Source organism: Pseudozyma hubeiensis (assembly GCF_000403515.1).
Source record: "Pseudozyma hubeiensis SY62 DNA, scaffold: PHS53, whole genome shotgun sequence".
NCBI classification, from domain to species: domain Eukaryota; kingdom Fungi; phylum Basidiomycota; class Ustilaginomycetes; order Ustilaginales; family Ustilaginaceae; genus Pseudozyma; species Pseudozyma hubeiensis.
In genome coordinates, this window is record NW_012133835.1 from 91,113 (window position 1) to 103,247 (window position 12,135).

At 58.2% G+C, this 12,135-nt stretch overlaps 5 protein-coding genes across 5 annotated transcripts; 2 read left to right on the top strand and 3 right to left on the bottom strand.

The window, feature by feature from the left end:
• Positions 1-617: 617 nt before the first annotated feature.
• PHSY_005776 (epoxide hydrolase) lies at positions 618-3,170 on the top strand (the record flags this gene model as incomplete). Its single annotated transcript, XM_012336384.1, has 1 exon — positions 618-3,170. One exon carries the CDS (start codon positions 618-620, stop codon positions 3,168-3,170), a length of 2,553 nt encoding a protein of 850 aa, XP_012191774.1.
• A 259-nt stretch (positions 3,171-3,429) lies between these two features.
• Positions 3,430-4,992, bottom strand: PHSY_005777 (fructose 1,6-bisphosphate aldolase; the record flags this gene model as incomplete). Its single annotated transcript, XM_012336385.1, has 1 exon — positions 3,430-4,992. The coding sequence occupies one exon, from the start codon at positions 4,990-4,992 to the stop codon at positions 3,430-3,432; it is 1,563 nt and encodes a 520-aa protein (XP_012191775.1).
• Positions 4,993-6,004: 1,012 nt separating this feature from the next.
• On the bottom strand, positions 6,005-6,856 carry PHSY_005778 (potential ribose-5-phosphate ketol-isomerase; the record flags this gene model as incomplete). The annotated part of the gene is made up of 1 exon (XM_012336386.1): positions 6,005-6,856. The coding sequence occupies one exon, from the start codon at positions 6,854-6,856 to the stop codon at positions 6,005-6,007; it is 852 nt and encodes a 283-aa protein (XP_012191776.1).
• Positions 6,857-7,449: 593 nt separating this feature from the next.
• On the bottom strand, positions 7,450-7,830 carry PHSY_005779 (ATP-dependent RNA helicase DBP7; the record flags this gene model as incomplete). The annotated part of the gene is made up of 1 exon (XM_012336387.1): positions 7,450-7,830. The coding sequence occupies one exon, from the start codon at positions 7,828-7,830 to the stop codon at positions 7,450-7,452; it is 381 nt and encodes a 126-aa protein (XP_012191777.1).
• A 48-nt stretch (positions 7,831-7,878) lies between these two features.
• On the top strand, positions 7,879-12,096 carry PHSY_005780 (ribosomal RNA-processing protein; the record flags this gene model as incomplete). The annotated part of the gene is made up of 1 exon (XM_012336388.1): positions 7,879-12,096. One exon carries the CDS (start codon positions 7,879-7,881, stop codon positions 12,094-12,096), a length of 4,218 nt encoding a protein of 1,405 aa, XP_012191778.1.
• Positions 12,097-12,135: the final 39 nt, after the last annotated feature.

The window sequence follows — 12,135 nt, forward strand, 5'->3', positions numbered from 1 at the left end:
AGACAGACAGGCAAACGAGACAACGGCTTGTTTTCTTTTGTTTCCAAAAAAGGAGGCGACAAAATCAGGCGAGAATCACGATTGCATGCGGAATTGGAGCAAGCCAATGAGACAGGTCTGGACCGAATCCTCGGTTCACACCCACGCATCGCCCACACCCCTGGAAGCACATGGAGAAGCACATGGGCATCCTGACTGTGATCCTGGCTTGCCTGGCATGTGTCCAAGGTCTCTCTGCGCACAGCAAAGCCGACCCGCGCAGCTGAAGCCCGGTCTGCCTTCTGATTTGCTGGTTTCCGCATTCGCTCGTCCATCCTGTCCGCACGACAATCTGTTTTCTGTCCGTCACTCGTCAGCTCGAACCTTGGAGCAGGAGCAGCGTGGTACGGTCTAAGGGTCTAACGTGAGATGAAATAAGGTGATGTGTTCTGAAAGAAGGTGTAACATTCTACTCCTTTGTTACAAAGTGGAGGACTACAGTATTCCGCACTTTTTCCTCGTCGGTGCGTCATCTGTTTCCGCGTTTCACACGCTTTCCCCGCAATCGTTGCCTTGACATCTTCCTCCATCCAACCATTCTGACTTCCATCTCATAGAAACTTCTCATAAAGGGCAACATGATGGGCACGCAAGACTCGGTCGACGTGCTACTGCTGGGCTCCGGGTGGACCGGGTCCTTCCTGATACCTCTTCTCAAACACACACGCCTCACCTACGCCTACACATCGCGCTCTCCACCGGACGAGAAGCAGCCCCACGACGACCACAAAATCCAGTTCGAGCTCACCGATCCCGTCACCAGGGAGTCCCTCGAGCCACTTCCTCGAGCATCCACCGTCGTCATCATCTTTCCCATCAAGAATCTCCAGCAGGTAGATGACCTCGTCAACGAATACCAAGACTTGCACGGTCCCACCCGATGGGTTCAGCTCGGAAGCACAGGCATCTGGGGTCCAGGAAGGAGCTCCTCCTCGTCTCCCTTCGACACCACCAATGCCAGAGCTGCGGCTGAACAACGTCTGCTCGATATCACCTCCCTCTCCGCATCGAAGCAGGCAGGCGCAGCAGCTGTGCTGAACCTCGCCGGTCTGTATGGTGACCAGCGACAACCCAGGAACTTTGCTTCACGCGTAGGAGCGTCCAAGGAGCTGCTTTCCATGAAGGGCAGCGTTCACTTTGTCCACGGTCAAGATGTCGCAAGAGCCATTCTGCTGCTCCACAATAGCAACCGTGCAGGCTGGGGCCGTCGTTGGATCGTGTCGGATACAAAGGTGTATGATTGGTGGCAGCTTTTCCGCTTCCTTCGACCGGCGCTGCCGGAACACCCGGACGACAGTCCAGAGACGGCTCAGCGATGGGTCAGAGAGCTGATGAATGAGAACAAGGTCGATACGTTGCCCCGTCCCATCGCCGAGTCACCGGGTCAGAATCTGCCTCGCTACCTCGAGCGCGCTTTGGAAGGACACGAGTTCTGGGACCTCTTCGGCGAGAAACCATCCGTCAATTCCGTGTATCGAGGCGGTGAGCATGGACTACGACCCCACCGGTCTCAAGCCAACGGTGTCAGCGTCGAATCGACCAGCGAAAAGTTGCCGTCGCGAGATCCACGCTACGACAAGCTCGTCGGATCCAGCACTCAGTCCTTCGTCATTCGAGGGTTCGATCCTACCATCCCCCACGAACGTATTCAAGACCTCATAGACCGAATCGAGCAGGACTGTCAGCGTCCCCTTCCATCCAAAGCCACCTTCGAAGGCGACCACCCTCACCTCGGACTGACCCACGACCGCTTCGTCGCTCTCCGAGACGCCTGGGTCCCCTTCCTCCACTCGCACCCTTCCACACCTGCCACCGAACTCGACGAATCCATCTCCATCCGATACCCGACCCGCTCCGGACCCGACCACGACACCTGGCTCGCCGAACAAGCCCGCATCTCCTCCTTCGACCACTACAAAGTGCTCATCGAGGACGTCGATTTTCATTTCATCCACGAGCGTGCCAACCCGCCAACCGTCGGGTTCAACACCAAGGTGATCCCGCTCCTGCTGCTGCACGGATGGCCGGGATCGTTCCACGAGTTTCTGGATGTCATCAAGCCGCTGGCGCATCCGGGCAACCTGACGCCGGTGCACTTTGATGTCGTGGTACCGTCGCATCCTGGGTACATCTTTTCGGGCGGTGCGAACGGGTTGGCGAGGGATTCGAGGAGCGGCAGGGTCGTGGGCAGCCATTCGGGTCCGGATGGCGATCTGTTGGTGAAGGACGTGGCGAGGATGATGCACAAGTTGATGTTGACGCTGGGATACAGGAACTACGCGGTGCAGGCGGGAGATTGGGGTGCCGCCGTACTGAGGAGTATGGCGATCCAGTTTCCGCAGAACGTCAGGGCGGTACATTTGAACTTTTGCCCTAGTCAAGGTCCGAATCTGGTTCTACCGGTGTTGGGAAGGGAGTTGACGCCAAAGTGGGTTTTGAGACTGCCTCACTCGGTGTCGAAACTGCGATACTCAAAACGCGCTTTGGGGATGTTCGAGGAGTACACTTCTGGCAAGAAGTCGAGGTCGTTCTGCGGGATGGGGTGGTTGATCGGTCAAGCAGCAGAAGCGGCTACCGAGATCGGGTGGAAGTCTTTCTCGAAGCTCTCGCTCGGATCGATCCCGCCACCACTCTCGAGCGAGGAACGAGAATCCCTTCTCCGCGGTATCGAGTTCGCATCCACGGGAAGTGCCTACGCCGCGATGCACGCGACCAAACCATCCACCCTCGGCCTCGTGCTCTCCCGATCACCCCTCTCCACCCTCGCCTGGATCGCCGAAAAGATGTACGCCTGGACAGACCAACCCCCGACCCACTCGGTGATCCTCACCAACCTCACGCTGTACGAGCTCACCGACACCATCGCAGGCTCCTTCTACCCCTACCGAAACCGCGATCCCCGCGGACCATCGGAGATCGCCAGCGATCCAAACAACTACATCCACCAACCGACCGGATTCTCCAGTTTCCCGGAGGAAATCATCCAGGCCCCGAAAAGCTTTGTTCAGGCCAGCGTCAATCTCAAGTGGTACAGGAGGCACGAAGAGGGAGGTCACTTTGCTGCGTTGGAGGTGCCGGCGAGGTTTGTGGAAGATGTGCTGGATTGTTTTGTGGAGATCTGGCCTTGTTAGTCGACACACGTGCTGACGAAGCGTGGTGGCTTACTTTACATCGTGTTCAAGGGACGCCGATCGAGCGTTAGGCAAAGATTGTGATTACGAGCAAGAGAGTGAAACTGTTACACATGGGAAACATACGGATAAGATTGGAGCGGCGGAAAGAGTGTTGTAAAAGACGGATTCGGTTCCCAGTGCCATCAGGAGGTCCGTCACAGCAACCCGTCCTCCTCCTTGAGATTGAATCCCAAGCTTCGACCACGTTCGAAACAATCTACCGTTGGAGAACCGTTTTTGCTCGAACACACCTCCGAGTCTTATCGATCTCCACTCGCAACGCAGAGCTCCCAAGAGAACTACGATACGATTTCCTCTTCGTCCCATCCCCTTCATCCTCCGCCTCCAAATCGACGTCCTCAACGACGATCATGCACGGTGGAGCATTGCCATTTTTCCTGCCCCCATCGCGGTATGTCTCGCGCTCGACACGCTTGATCTCGATCGGAACCTGACTGCGAATCAGATTGACGCCGATAGCCGACCGGAAGAGGGGCTCTATAGAGATGATCCTGCAAAAGAAGATGTAAAACACGCACGTCATGAAGATGATGCAGCTGACGATGATGATCGAGTCACGAAGCGTTGAGCTGATGTTTCCACGCTTGACCTGCTTGGGAAAGGAATTGGCGACGATGTAGATCGGCACCATACCGAATCCAGGAGCGGCAACGGCGATCAGCCAGATGTAGCCCTGAGCGAACAGCGTCATCTTCCAAATGTTCAAGGTGAGATCGTTGGTGCTGTTGTTGGTCTCTTCGGTGGGCCGACCCTTGGTGACCAACCACCAGGATTTGCGGAAGTAGCCGTACGAAGAAGGAGGTCGAGTCGGACAGCGGGAGCATGCGTAGTTGACCAGACTGGAGCTGTTGGGGAGGCCGTAGATGCAGCAAGGCACCCAGATGCCGAACGCGGCGATGGTGGATACGATCAGATTGATGCAGACGTATCGATGCGATTCAAAGTAAGCGGCTGCTACTCGACGCGAGGCCCAGATGAGTTGATCCGAGGCCTGGGTTGCTCTAAAAGCTGGGTCGTCGAGACGATGATGACTCGCTGCCACGATGGCGCTGACAATGTCGGCAGGGAGGATTTCTCTAGCCAGATGTTTGGCGTGAAAATAGGCATGACCGGCAAAGCCAGAGAGGACGCATGTGGTGACAACAAAGACGACCGGTGTTACAAAGAGCGCCGCGTTAGCGATCAAGGCATTCTTGATCACCGGAAGATAATTCCACTTGTTGCGGTGCGCAGCGCTAAACGGAGACAACGGCGATCTAGGGCTGCAACCCAAGATGAAGCCGTGCAGTCCCAGCTCGGCACCAAGAATGAGAGGTGCAAACGGCAGTGGAATGGTCCACCACCACGCATACGAGGGGATCTTGACAAACGAAAATGTAGCGATCACGATGGCCGTCACAACCCACGCGAACAGATACCCCGCCACGCCGAGCACCAAACAGAAAACTGCGTTGGTCACGTAGAACGAGCCAAAAGGCGAGTCCCTCCTGTTCAAGAGCCAAAGGTTGCCGAACGCTTTCTTCCTGATGAGCAGGATGAAACTGATGCCAATAGCCAAGAGGCACTCGAACTGACTGATGAGCAGCCACACGCGATGTCCAGTCGTCTCGGGTACGTAGATGACCTTGAAAAGGATGTCGATGACCTGCGCTTCGGTCTGACCGCGATGCAGGAATTGCATGCTACGAGGGCTGATGGGATGCACCAGGCTCAATGCAGCACTCGGCATGTCGAGGCTGGCGGTAGAGTTGAACTCCATTGTGTCCAAGAGGTGTCGAAGCCAAAAAGACGAAGCGAAATGGTGCGGAGAAGGACAGGAACGGGACGAAGGGGCGAAGGCTGTTGACGAGGCCTCGCCTATGTTCAACAAAGCGTTTATGCTGCTTTTGAGATGGCTCGAAGGAGATCGAAAGCCGACTCGTGAAAGACCCGAGCTTCAATGCTTCACTCTTCTCGCAGAGAGTCAGAGCAGATAGTAGTCGGGCGGTGAGCCTTGGAACTAACTTCGATCCAAAGTAGGCGTAGCCGAATCGGTTCTGAAAACAAGAATTCCAGAGATGCAGAACGAATCCATCACAAAGATAGCTGCGATCTCCCGAGATGGCCGGGACCATGTGCACGTATGCATCGCAAGTGCACCATCCGAGAAGCCGGAGGTCCAAGCCCTCGACCGAGCTCAAGATTTCGAAACAAGCGAACGCACTGTCGGACAGCATAAGAGGGGCACGAGCCTTCGGAGATACCTTTGGGGGTCCAACCATCTACTAGCACTAGCGACGTGCGTCGACGCTATTGTTGCCGTGCGAGATCCTGCATATGTGCATTGCTGGGCCACATCATGATTTTGGTTGGAGCATTGTGCGACGATCTGATTGGCAGTGTGCAATGGTCACATGTTCAGCTGTCCTGATGTGGCTTGATTGCAATCGCACGGTGCAGGGATGGTTAGACTCGCACGTTCCCGCGCCAATCATGGACTGTGTGCTTCGGAAGGACGCCCCGAGATGGATAATGCGACGACTGACACGTCGCTGGTGGCGGCGACGTTGACGACGGACGTGGAAAGCTTCGAGCACCACTTTACGAGGATCAAAGCCGCGCCGTGGTCGCCATCGAAAATTCTCCGAGAATGGTCATGTTTCGACAGGCGGAGGTCCGGATGGCATTGGTGCCTCGCTGGCTATCATCGCTGGCTATCATGATGATGAAATTGGTGGGCGGAACAAACACTATTGGCATACAATGGGGATTTAGACTCGAAATTGTGCAGCTCATGCCGTCGCGGGAGGCTTGGTGACATCAAAGTTCACTCCCTCTTGCACCTTGCCGTCGGCGGTCTTGATAGTGATAGTGCCGTCCTCGTTGCCAAAGTAGGCGGACCTGCAAATGTTGCAAAAGAGACCGACCTCTAGGACACCTGTGAGCAGCTTGATGCGCATGAGCAAGTCGGAGGGATCTTTCATCTGTGCTTCAGGGAAAGGGGCGTCGATGCAAAAGTTGCCATTGTCGGTGACGACGGGACCGGCTTTGGCCTTGCCCATTCGCAACACGGGCTTTTGCGCACCCATCTTGTTCAAGTTTTGCAACACCTTGGCATAGGCGAAGGGAGCGACCTCGATAGGGACACCTTGCAACCATTTGGTGCCGAGCTGAGAGCCGTTCTTGCGGTAGTCAGCCACGACGACGAATTCGTTGGCGGCTTCTGCGAGCACCTTTTCGCGGAGGTGGCAAGCTCCGCCACCCTTGATGCAGTTGAGAGCGTTGTCGACCTCGTCGGCGCCGTCGATGGTGACGTCGATGCTGGGGAAGCTGTCGACATCGCCGAGACGGAGGCCTGCGTTGATGATGAGCTCGCGCGACTGGAAACCGGTGGGCACGAACCAACGCTTCGCATTGACGTCGGCACCCTGCTGTGCGATGCGCTCGACGACGTAAGGGACGGTGGAACCGGAGCCGATACCGATGATCTCGTGCTGTGGCTTGACGTGGTTGTCGACGGCAGCGTAGGCAGCTGCACGCTTAGCGGCCTCGACACCGGACAAGTGAGGAAGCTCTGTGCTCTTGAAGGCGGACGAGTTGGAATTGGCAGCGTGAGCGGCGCTGGCAGAGGTGGTGGGAGCCATGTTGCGAGAACTCGATCGTAAGACCGAAAAGGTGGGATGAGCGCAAAGACGTTGGGGATGGATGCAAGGTTGTGCAGCTAGCTTCGAGCTACGAGTGATGAGACAGCGATGGAAGATGGGAGTATGAAGGGCTAGCGAGAGAGACCTGGATCGCATCGACGGTGAAGTAGGAAGGAAAGGCGAAGATGCGCGAGATGAACCGATGTCGAAGAATGAAGCGCTGTGCACGGTAACGAGCTGGACGAAGCACGTTGACGTCGATCCGCTCCCAACTCGACAGCGGCTATCTTTTGAACTTCTCGAGCTAAGCTCTTACATAAGCGGCTGTCAGCTCACAACTCAAGGGTCCGGCTCGGAATTTTTTTGCGAAGAAATGCTCGAAGAAGCTCCACCCACGCTTGCCAAATTTATGCTTTCCACCGTAGAAGACTGGCGGGGAGCTGAAAAAAAAAGTGCAGCAGCAAAGCACCGTCTGCTCAGCTATTCAGCTTTCCTTCTATTCTGGCGACCTCCTCCTCCTATTTCTCTCCTCTCTCATCCTCTGCACACCTCTCCGAACTGTAACGGACCACCCGACACTGTTGAAGAGAGTGCTATTGGCCCTGAAGGCGATAAGGATCAACACAGCCCGTGCTTGTCGAGCACAGTCTGCTCCACCAGAGCGGTCCCTTTTTCCTGCGCCTGACACCCTCTAATCGGTCACCGTCCGCGCCATCGATACCATCACCGCAGGTCACGGCATCACTTGCTGACTCAAAATGGCCTCCCTCGATATGGATGCTTCGGCAGGTGCCGCCGCCGCTAGCCTCGACAGCCTGCACAGCGCGCTCTCCAAGATCCGCCACCACACCAACTCGAAACTCGAGAATCAAAAGGGCCCTGCTCAGCTTCTCGTCGCCGTAGAAGCAACGCTCAGCGAGCAAGATGCGAACAAAGGCTCGACATCCACATCGGGCGCAGCCACATCTCAGCATGCTTTCGTACAGCGTGCACCAGCAGAGTACTTTCTCGCTCTAGAGTCGATGCTCGAACTCGCCAGATCGCCCTCGTCGCCTCCCTCGCTCCTCAACAACGTTCTCTACCTCTTGTCCATCGTCGCGCCCAACGTATCCTCAGGTATTACCCGTGCAAAGCTGAGCACTATCGTACCCGCCGTCGGCAAGCTGCTCAGCTCGCCGCACCCGTCCACCTTCAACGTCAACGACACCTCGGCCGCAGAAAACTACGCTTCGGCGCTCAAATCGGCGCTCGCCATCCTTCAGGCCATCTACACTGCCTTCGAGGCAGACGTATCCATGCTCGAAAAGGACGGTCCGTTGCGCTCATGCTGGGCAGCTGCCCTCAACCTCTGCGCCGATTCCCGCCCCAAAGTTCGAAGACGTGCACAGCTCCTCGTTACCACCATCCTTCCCACCACAGCAGCCGCATCCGTCAAGCCGTATCACCCTTACCTCAAGATCACCTTTGACTGGGTCATCTCCACCTTGACCCATGTCGCCGATGCTGGCTCTGTCTCTGCCTCGACCGCCTTCAAGGACAAGCACAAGAAGAAGAAGGATGACCCGCTTCACCCCAAATACGACAAGAAGTCCGGCACTGCCAAGCAGGCGCAGGCCGCCGCCGCGCTCCGACAGAACCAGGGCGACACCGCTTCCGTCGGCATCTGGGTGTGCGGCTTTGCCAAGCAGACCATCAACATCCTCCCCATCGCCCAGGTCGACGACCTCGTCGCTGCGTTGCTCCGCTTACCAGGCATTCAGAATCCCTTCTTAACTGTAGCCGCTTTCGACGTCTTTGAGGCTTTCCTCAAGACTTGCCGACCCAGCATCTCGTCCGGCGTCGCGCAAGCGGATGCTCTCCTGATCCAGTCGCACGTCACCTCGACTCCCAGCAGCATCGGAGAAAAGACGCTCGCCAGCCTGCTGGAGTCGCTTCGTTCGCCTGCCTTTGTGCCATCCAGCGCCGACGTTCAGCTGCTGCCTGCCTACCTTCGCGCGCTCGAGCACGCCATGTCGGCCTACTCTCGTTTCGAACAAGGCGCGCCTGCTTGGCGTCTCGCTCCGCAGGTGTGGAACGACGTCTTTGCACTCTCCCTGTCGGCCAAGTCGGATGCTTCGCGCACCGCCCCTGCTGTGCGCTCCGCGGGTCGAGACACTCTGATCGCGCTCCTGCGCTACTGCGTGCCCGACGCTGCCGTCGCCGATGCGCTCAAGGCGTCCTTTGCCAAGAAGAAGGCCGCCAACGCTCCCCTCCTCGACATGATCCAGTCGATCGAAGACGCGCTCGGTAAGGACTCGCTCCAATACATGCACTCGCGCGCCGAGATCCTCTCTGTGCTCGCCTCGCTCATCGCACGCTTGCGATACCACACCGTGCCCAAGACGCAGCCTCCTCACCCCGCCGCCGCTTCGCTCACCATGCACATCGTGCAGACCATTGCACAGCTGCGCCAGGAGCCTACTTTTGAGCATCGCGAGTACGCTGACACGGTCATCGCCACCGCCGTCGAGGTCTGCGGCCCGCGTCTGCTCCTCGAAGCGCTGCCGCTCAACCTCTTTGGCGAGGCCGACGGCCCCGGCCGAGCTTGGCTCCTGCCGCTCATCCGTACCAAGATCAACAACACCGAGCTCAGCCACTTTACCGGCGATCTCGTCGCGCTCTCGGAAAAGATCTTCTACAAACGACAAGAGGCGGAAACCGATGGACGTCCCGTCGAGGCAAAGATGTACGAGGCGCTCACCGAGCAGATCTGGGCGCTGTTCCCCGCGTATTGCGCCATGCCTCGCGACCTCATCTCCGCCTTCACCCGACAATTCGCCGAGCTGCTCACCAATGTGCTGTATACGCAATCCAACCTGCGTCCCTCGATCTGCCGCGGTCTCCAGGCTCTCGTCTACCGCAACGAGGCGCTCGTCTCGTCCGGCGCACCTTCCGACTCGCTCAAGCACGCCTTCGGCCTCGACCAGGCTGACGGCAAGGCCAACATCGCCCACCTCTCGGCCATCGCCCCCAACCTACTCGCCGTGCTCTTCAACGTCTTTTCGCAATCGCCAGGAGAAGGCCGTGGCTTTGTGTACGACACGATCGCCGCGTACCTGCGCGTCATGTCGCCACAGGATGTGCAAAACACCTACGTCAAAGTCAAGACGACGCTCGAGCAGGCGCTGCCCACCCTCTCCACCAAGCAGAAGCGCAACCAGAAGGAGAGCCTCAACGCACCTCCGCCTGTGCCCTACACCATGCTCGACCTGCTCTCTGCGCTCATCCCCCACCTCGACAAGAGTGCCCAGGGCTCGGCCTCCGACTTGTTTGCGCTCATCTGCCAGGACAACGTGCTGCGCTCGCACGATTCGACCGTGCAGAAGAAGAGCTACCGTATCCTCAGTCGCTTGCTGGAAGGTGACGCTGGCAAGCAGATTTTGCTCGTGTCTGGCGACGGCAAGGCCGCCAATCGTGTCGGTGAATTGCTCGAGAAGCTGCGCGACTCGACGGCCAGCGTTGCCCTCGGCGCCAAGCGCGACCGCGTCCTGCTTCTTGCCACGCTCGTGCCCAACATCCCCTCGGACGAGCTTCACCACTTGCCCAGCATCATCCCCGAAGCCGTGCTCGCCACCAAGGAGGTCAACGCGCTGACGCGACAGAACGCGTACGAGCTGCTCGTCCAGATGGGCAACAAGATGGAGCAGGGCGGCGTCATCAACCGTCAACTCGTCGACGGCCACGCTGCTGCTGCTGCCGCCGCCGCCGCTGATGGCGAAGACGAAGACGATAGCGAGATGGCCGACGCCGGAGTCGTTTCGGCTTCGATTGGCGAGTACCTCACCATGGTCGCTGCCGGTCTCGCCGGCACTACGCCGCACATGATCAGCGCCACCATCACCGCCCTCTCGAGGCTGGTGTACGAGTTCAAGGAGACGCTGGAACGCGAAGTGCTCGACGAGCTGCTCAGCACCATCGAGGTGTATCTCCAATCGGCCAACCGCGAGATTGTCAAGTCGGCCATCGGCTTTGTCAAGGTGGCGATCGTCGATTTCAACACGGCGCTGATCGACGCGCACCTGCCCAAGCTCATCCCTGCGCTGCTCGGATGGTCTACCGAGCACAAGCAGCATTTCAAGGTCAAGGTTCGTCACATCTTTGAGCGTCTGCTGCGTCGCTTCGGATTCGAGCGCATCTACCAACTCACGGACGAGGACAACCGCAAGCTGATCAACAACATCCGCAAGCGTAAGGAGCGAGCCAAGCGCAAGAGGGCCGATGCTGCTGCCGAGCGCGAGGCTGGCGTTCCGGAGGACGATGACGAGCCAGGACTTGCGCCTCGCATTCTCAAGACCAAGGGCGGCAACGATGCGTTCGAGGAGGTGGTGTACGGATCCGAGTCGGACATCTCGGACTCGGACGAGGACGGTGACGACGACGACGATGGCGCCGCCGCCGCCGACGGACGCAAGGGAGGCACAGCAGCTGCTCTGGCTCGCAACCGCAACCGCAAGAATGGCGGCGATGGTGAGGAGAAAGGCGGCCGAGGCAACCGTCGTCGCGCCAAGCAGCAAGACGAGGCCTACATCGAGATGGACGATGACGACGACGTGCCCATGGATCTGCTGGATCGCAGCGCCACAGCGCGCATCTCTTTGACCAACCCGAACGCCAAGAACGGCGCCAACGGCCGCAACAAGAAGCGACAACCTGGACAAGAGGCGAGCAAGTTTGCGCTGGACGAGGAGACCGGACGCATGCTCATCGACGACGACGACGCCCCCTCTGGCAAGCCATCCGCCGCCAATTCGAAGCGAGTCTCGTTTGCGACCAGTGGAGCCGACTCTGCGCCCGTCGACGTGGACGGCGCGGGCACAGCGTACATCAACCAAGCGCGCGGCGTCGACGGCATGGCCCAGGTACGCGGCGGAGCGGTCAAGTTCAACAAGAACAACAAGCGAACGCGCGAAGCCGAACGCGAGATGGAGCTGGAGCAGATGGCGGTGGAAGAGGCGCAGGATCGAGCGCGACAGGTGCAGAGCGGCAAACAGGCGGCCGCACCGTCGGACCGAAAGAAGCGCGTCAAGGAGACGATCGGTAAAGAGTTCCGGGCGAAGCGCGGTGGCGGTGATGTGATTCGCAACGGAAAGAGTCCGTACGCGTACGTGCCGTTGAGCGAGGTTGCGGGTAAGAAGGCGAAGAACAGCGAGAATGTATCGTACACGGGCAAGGGTGATAAGAGTCGCAAGCAGCGTCGTTGAAGGGGGTGTTGGTGAGGTTGTAAATACAGATTAATGCTA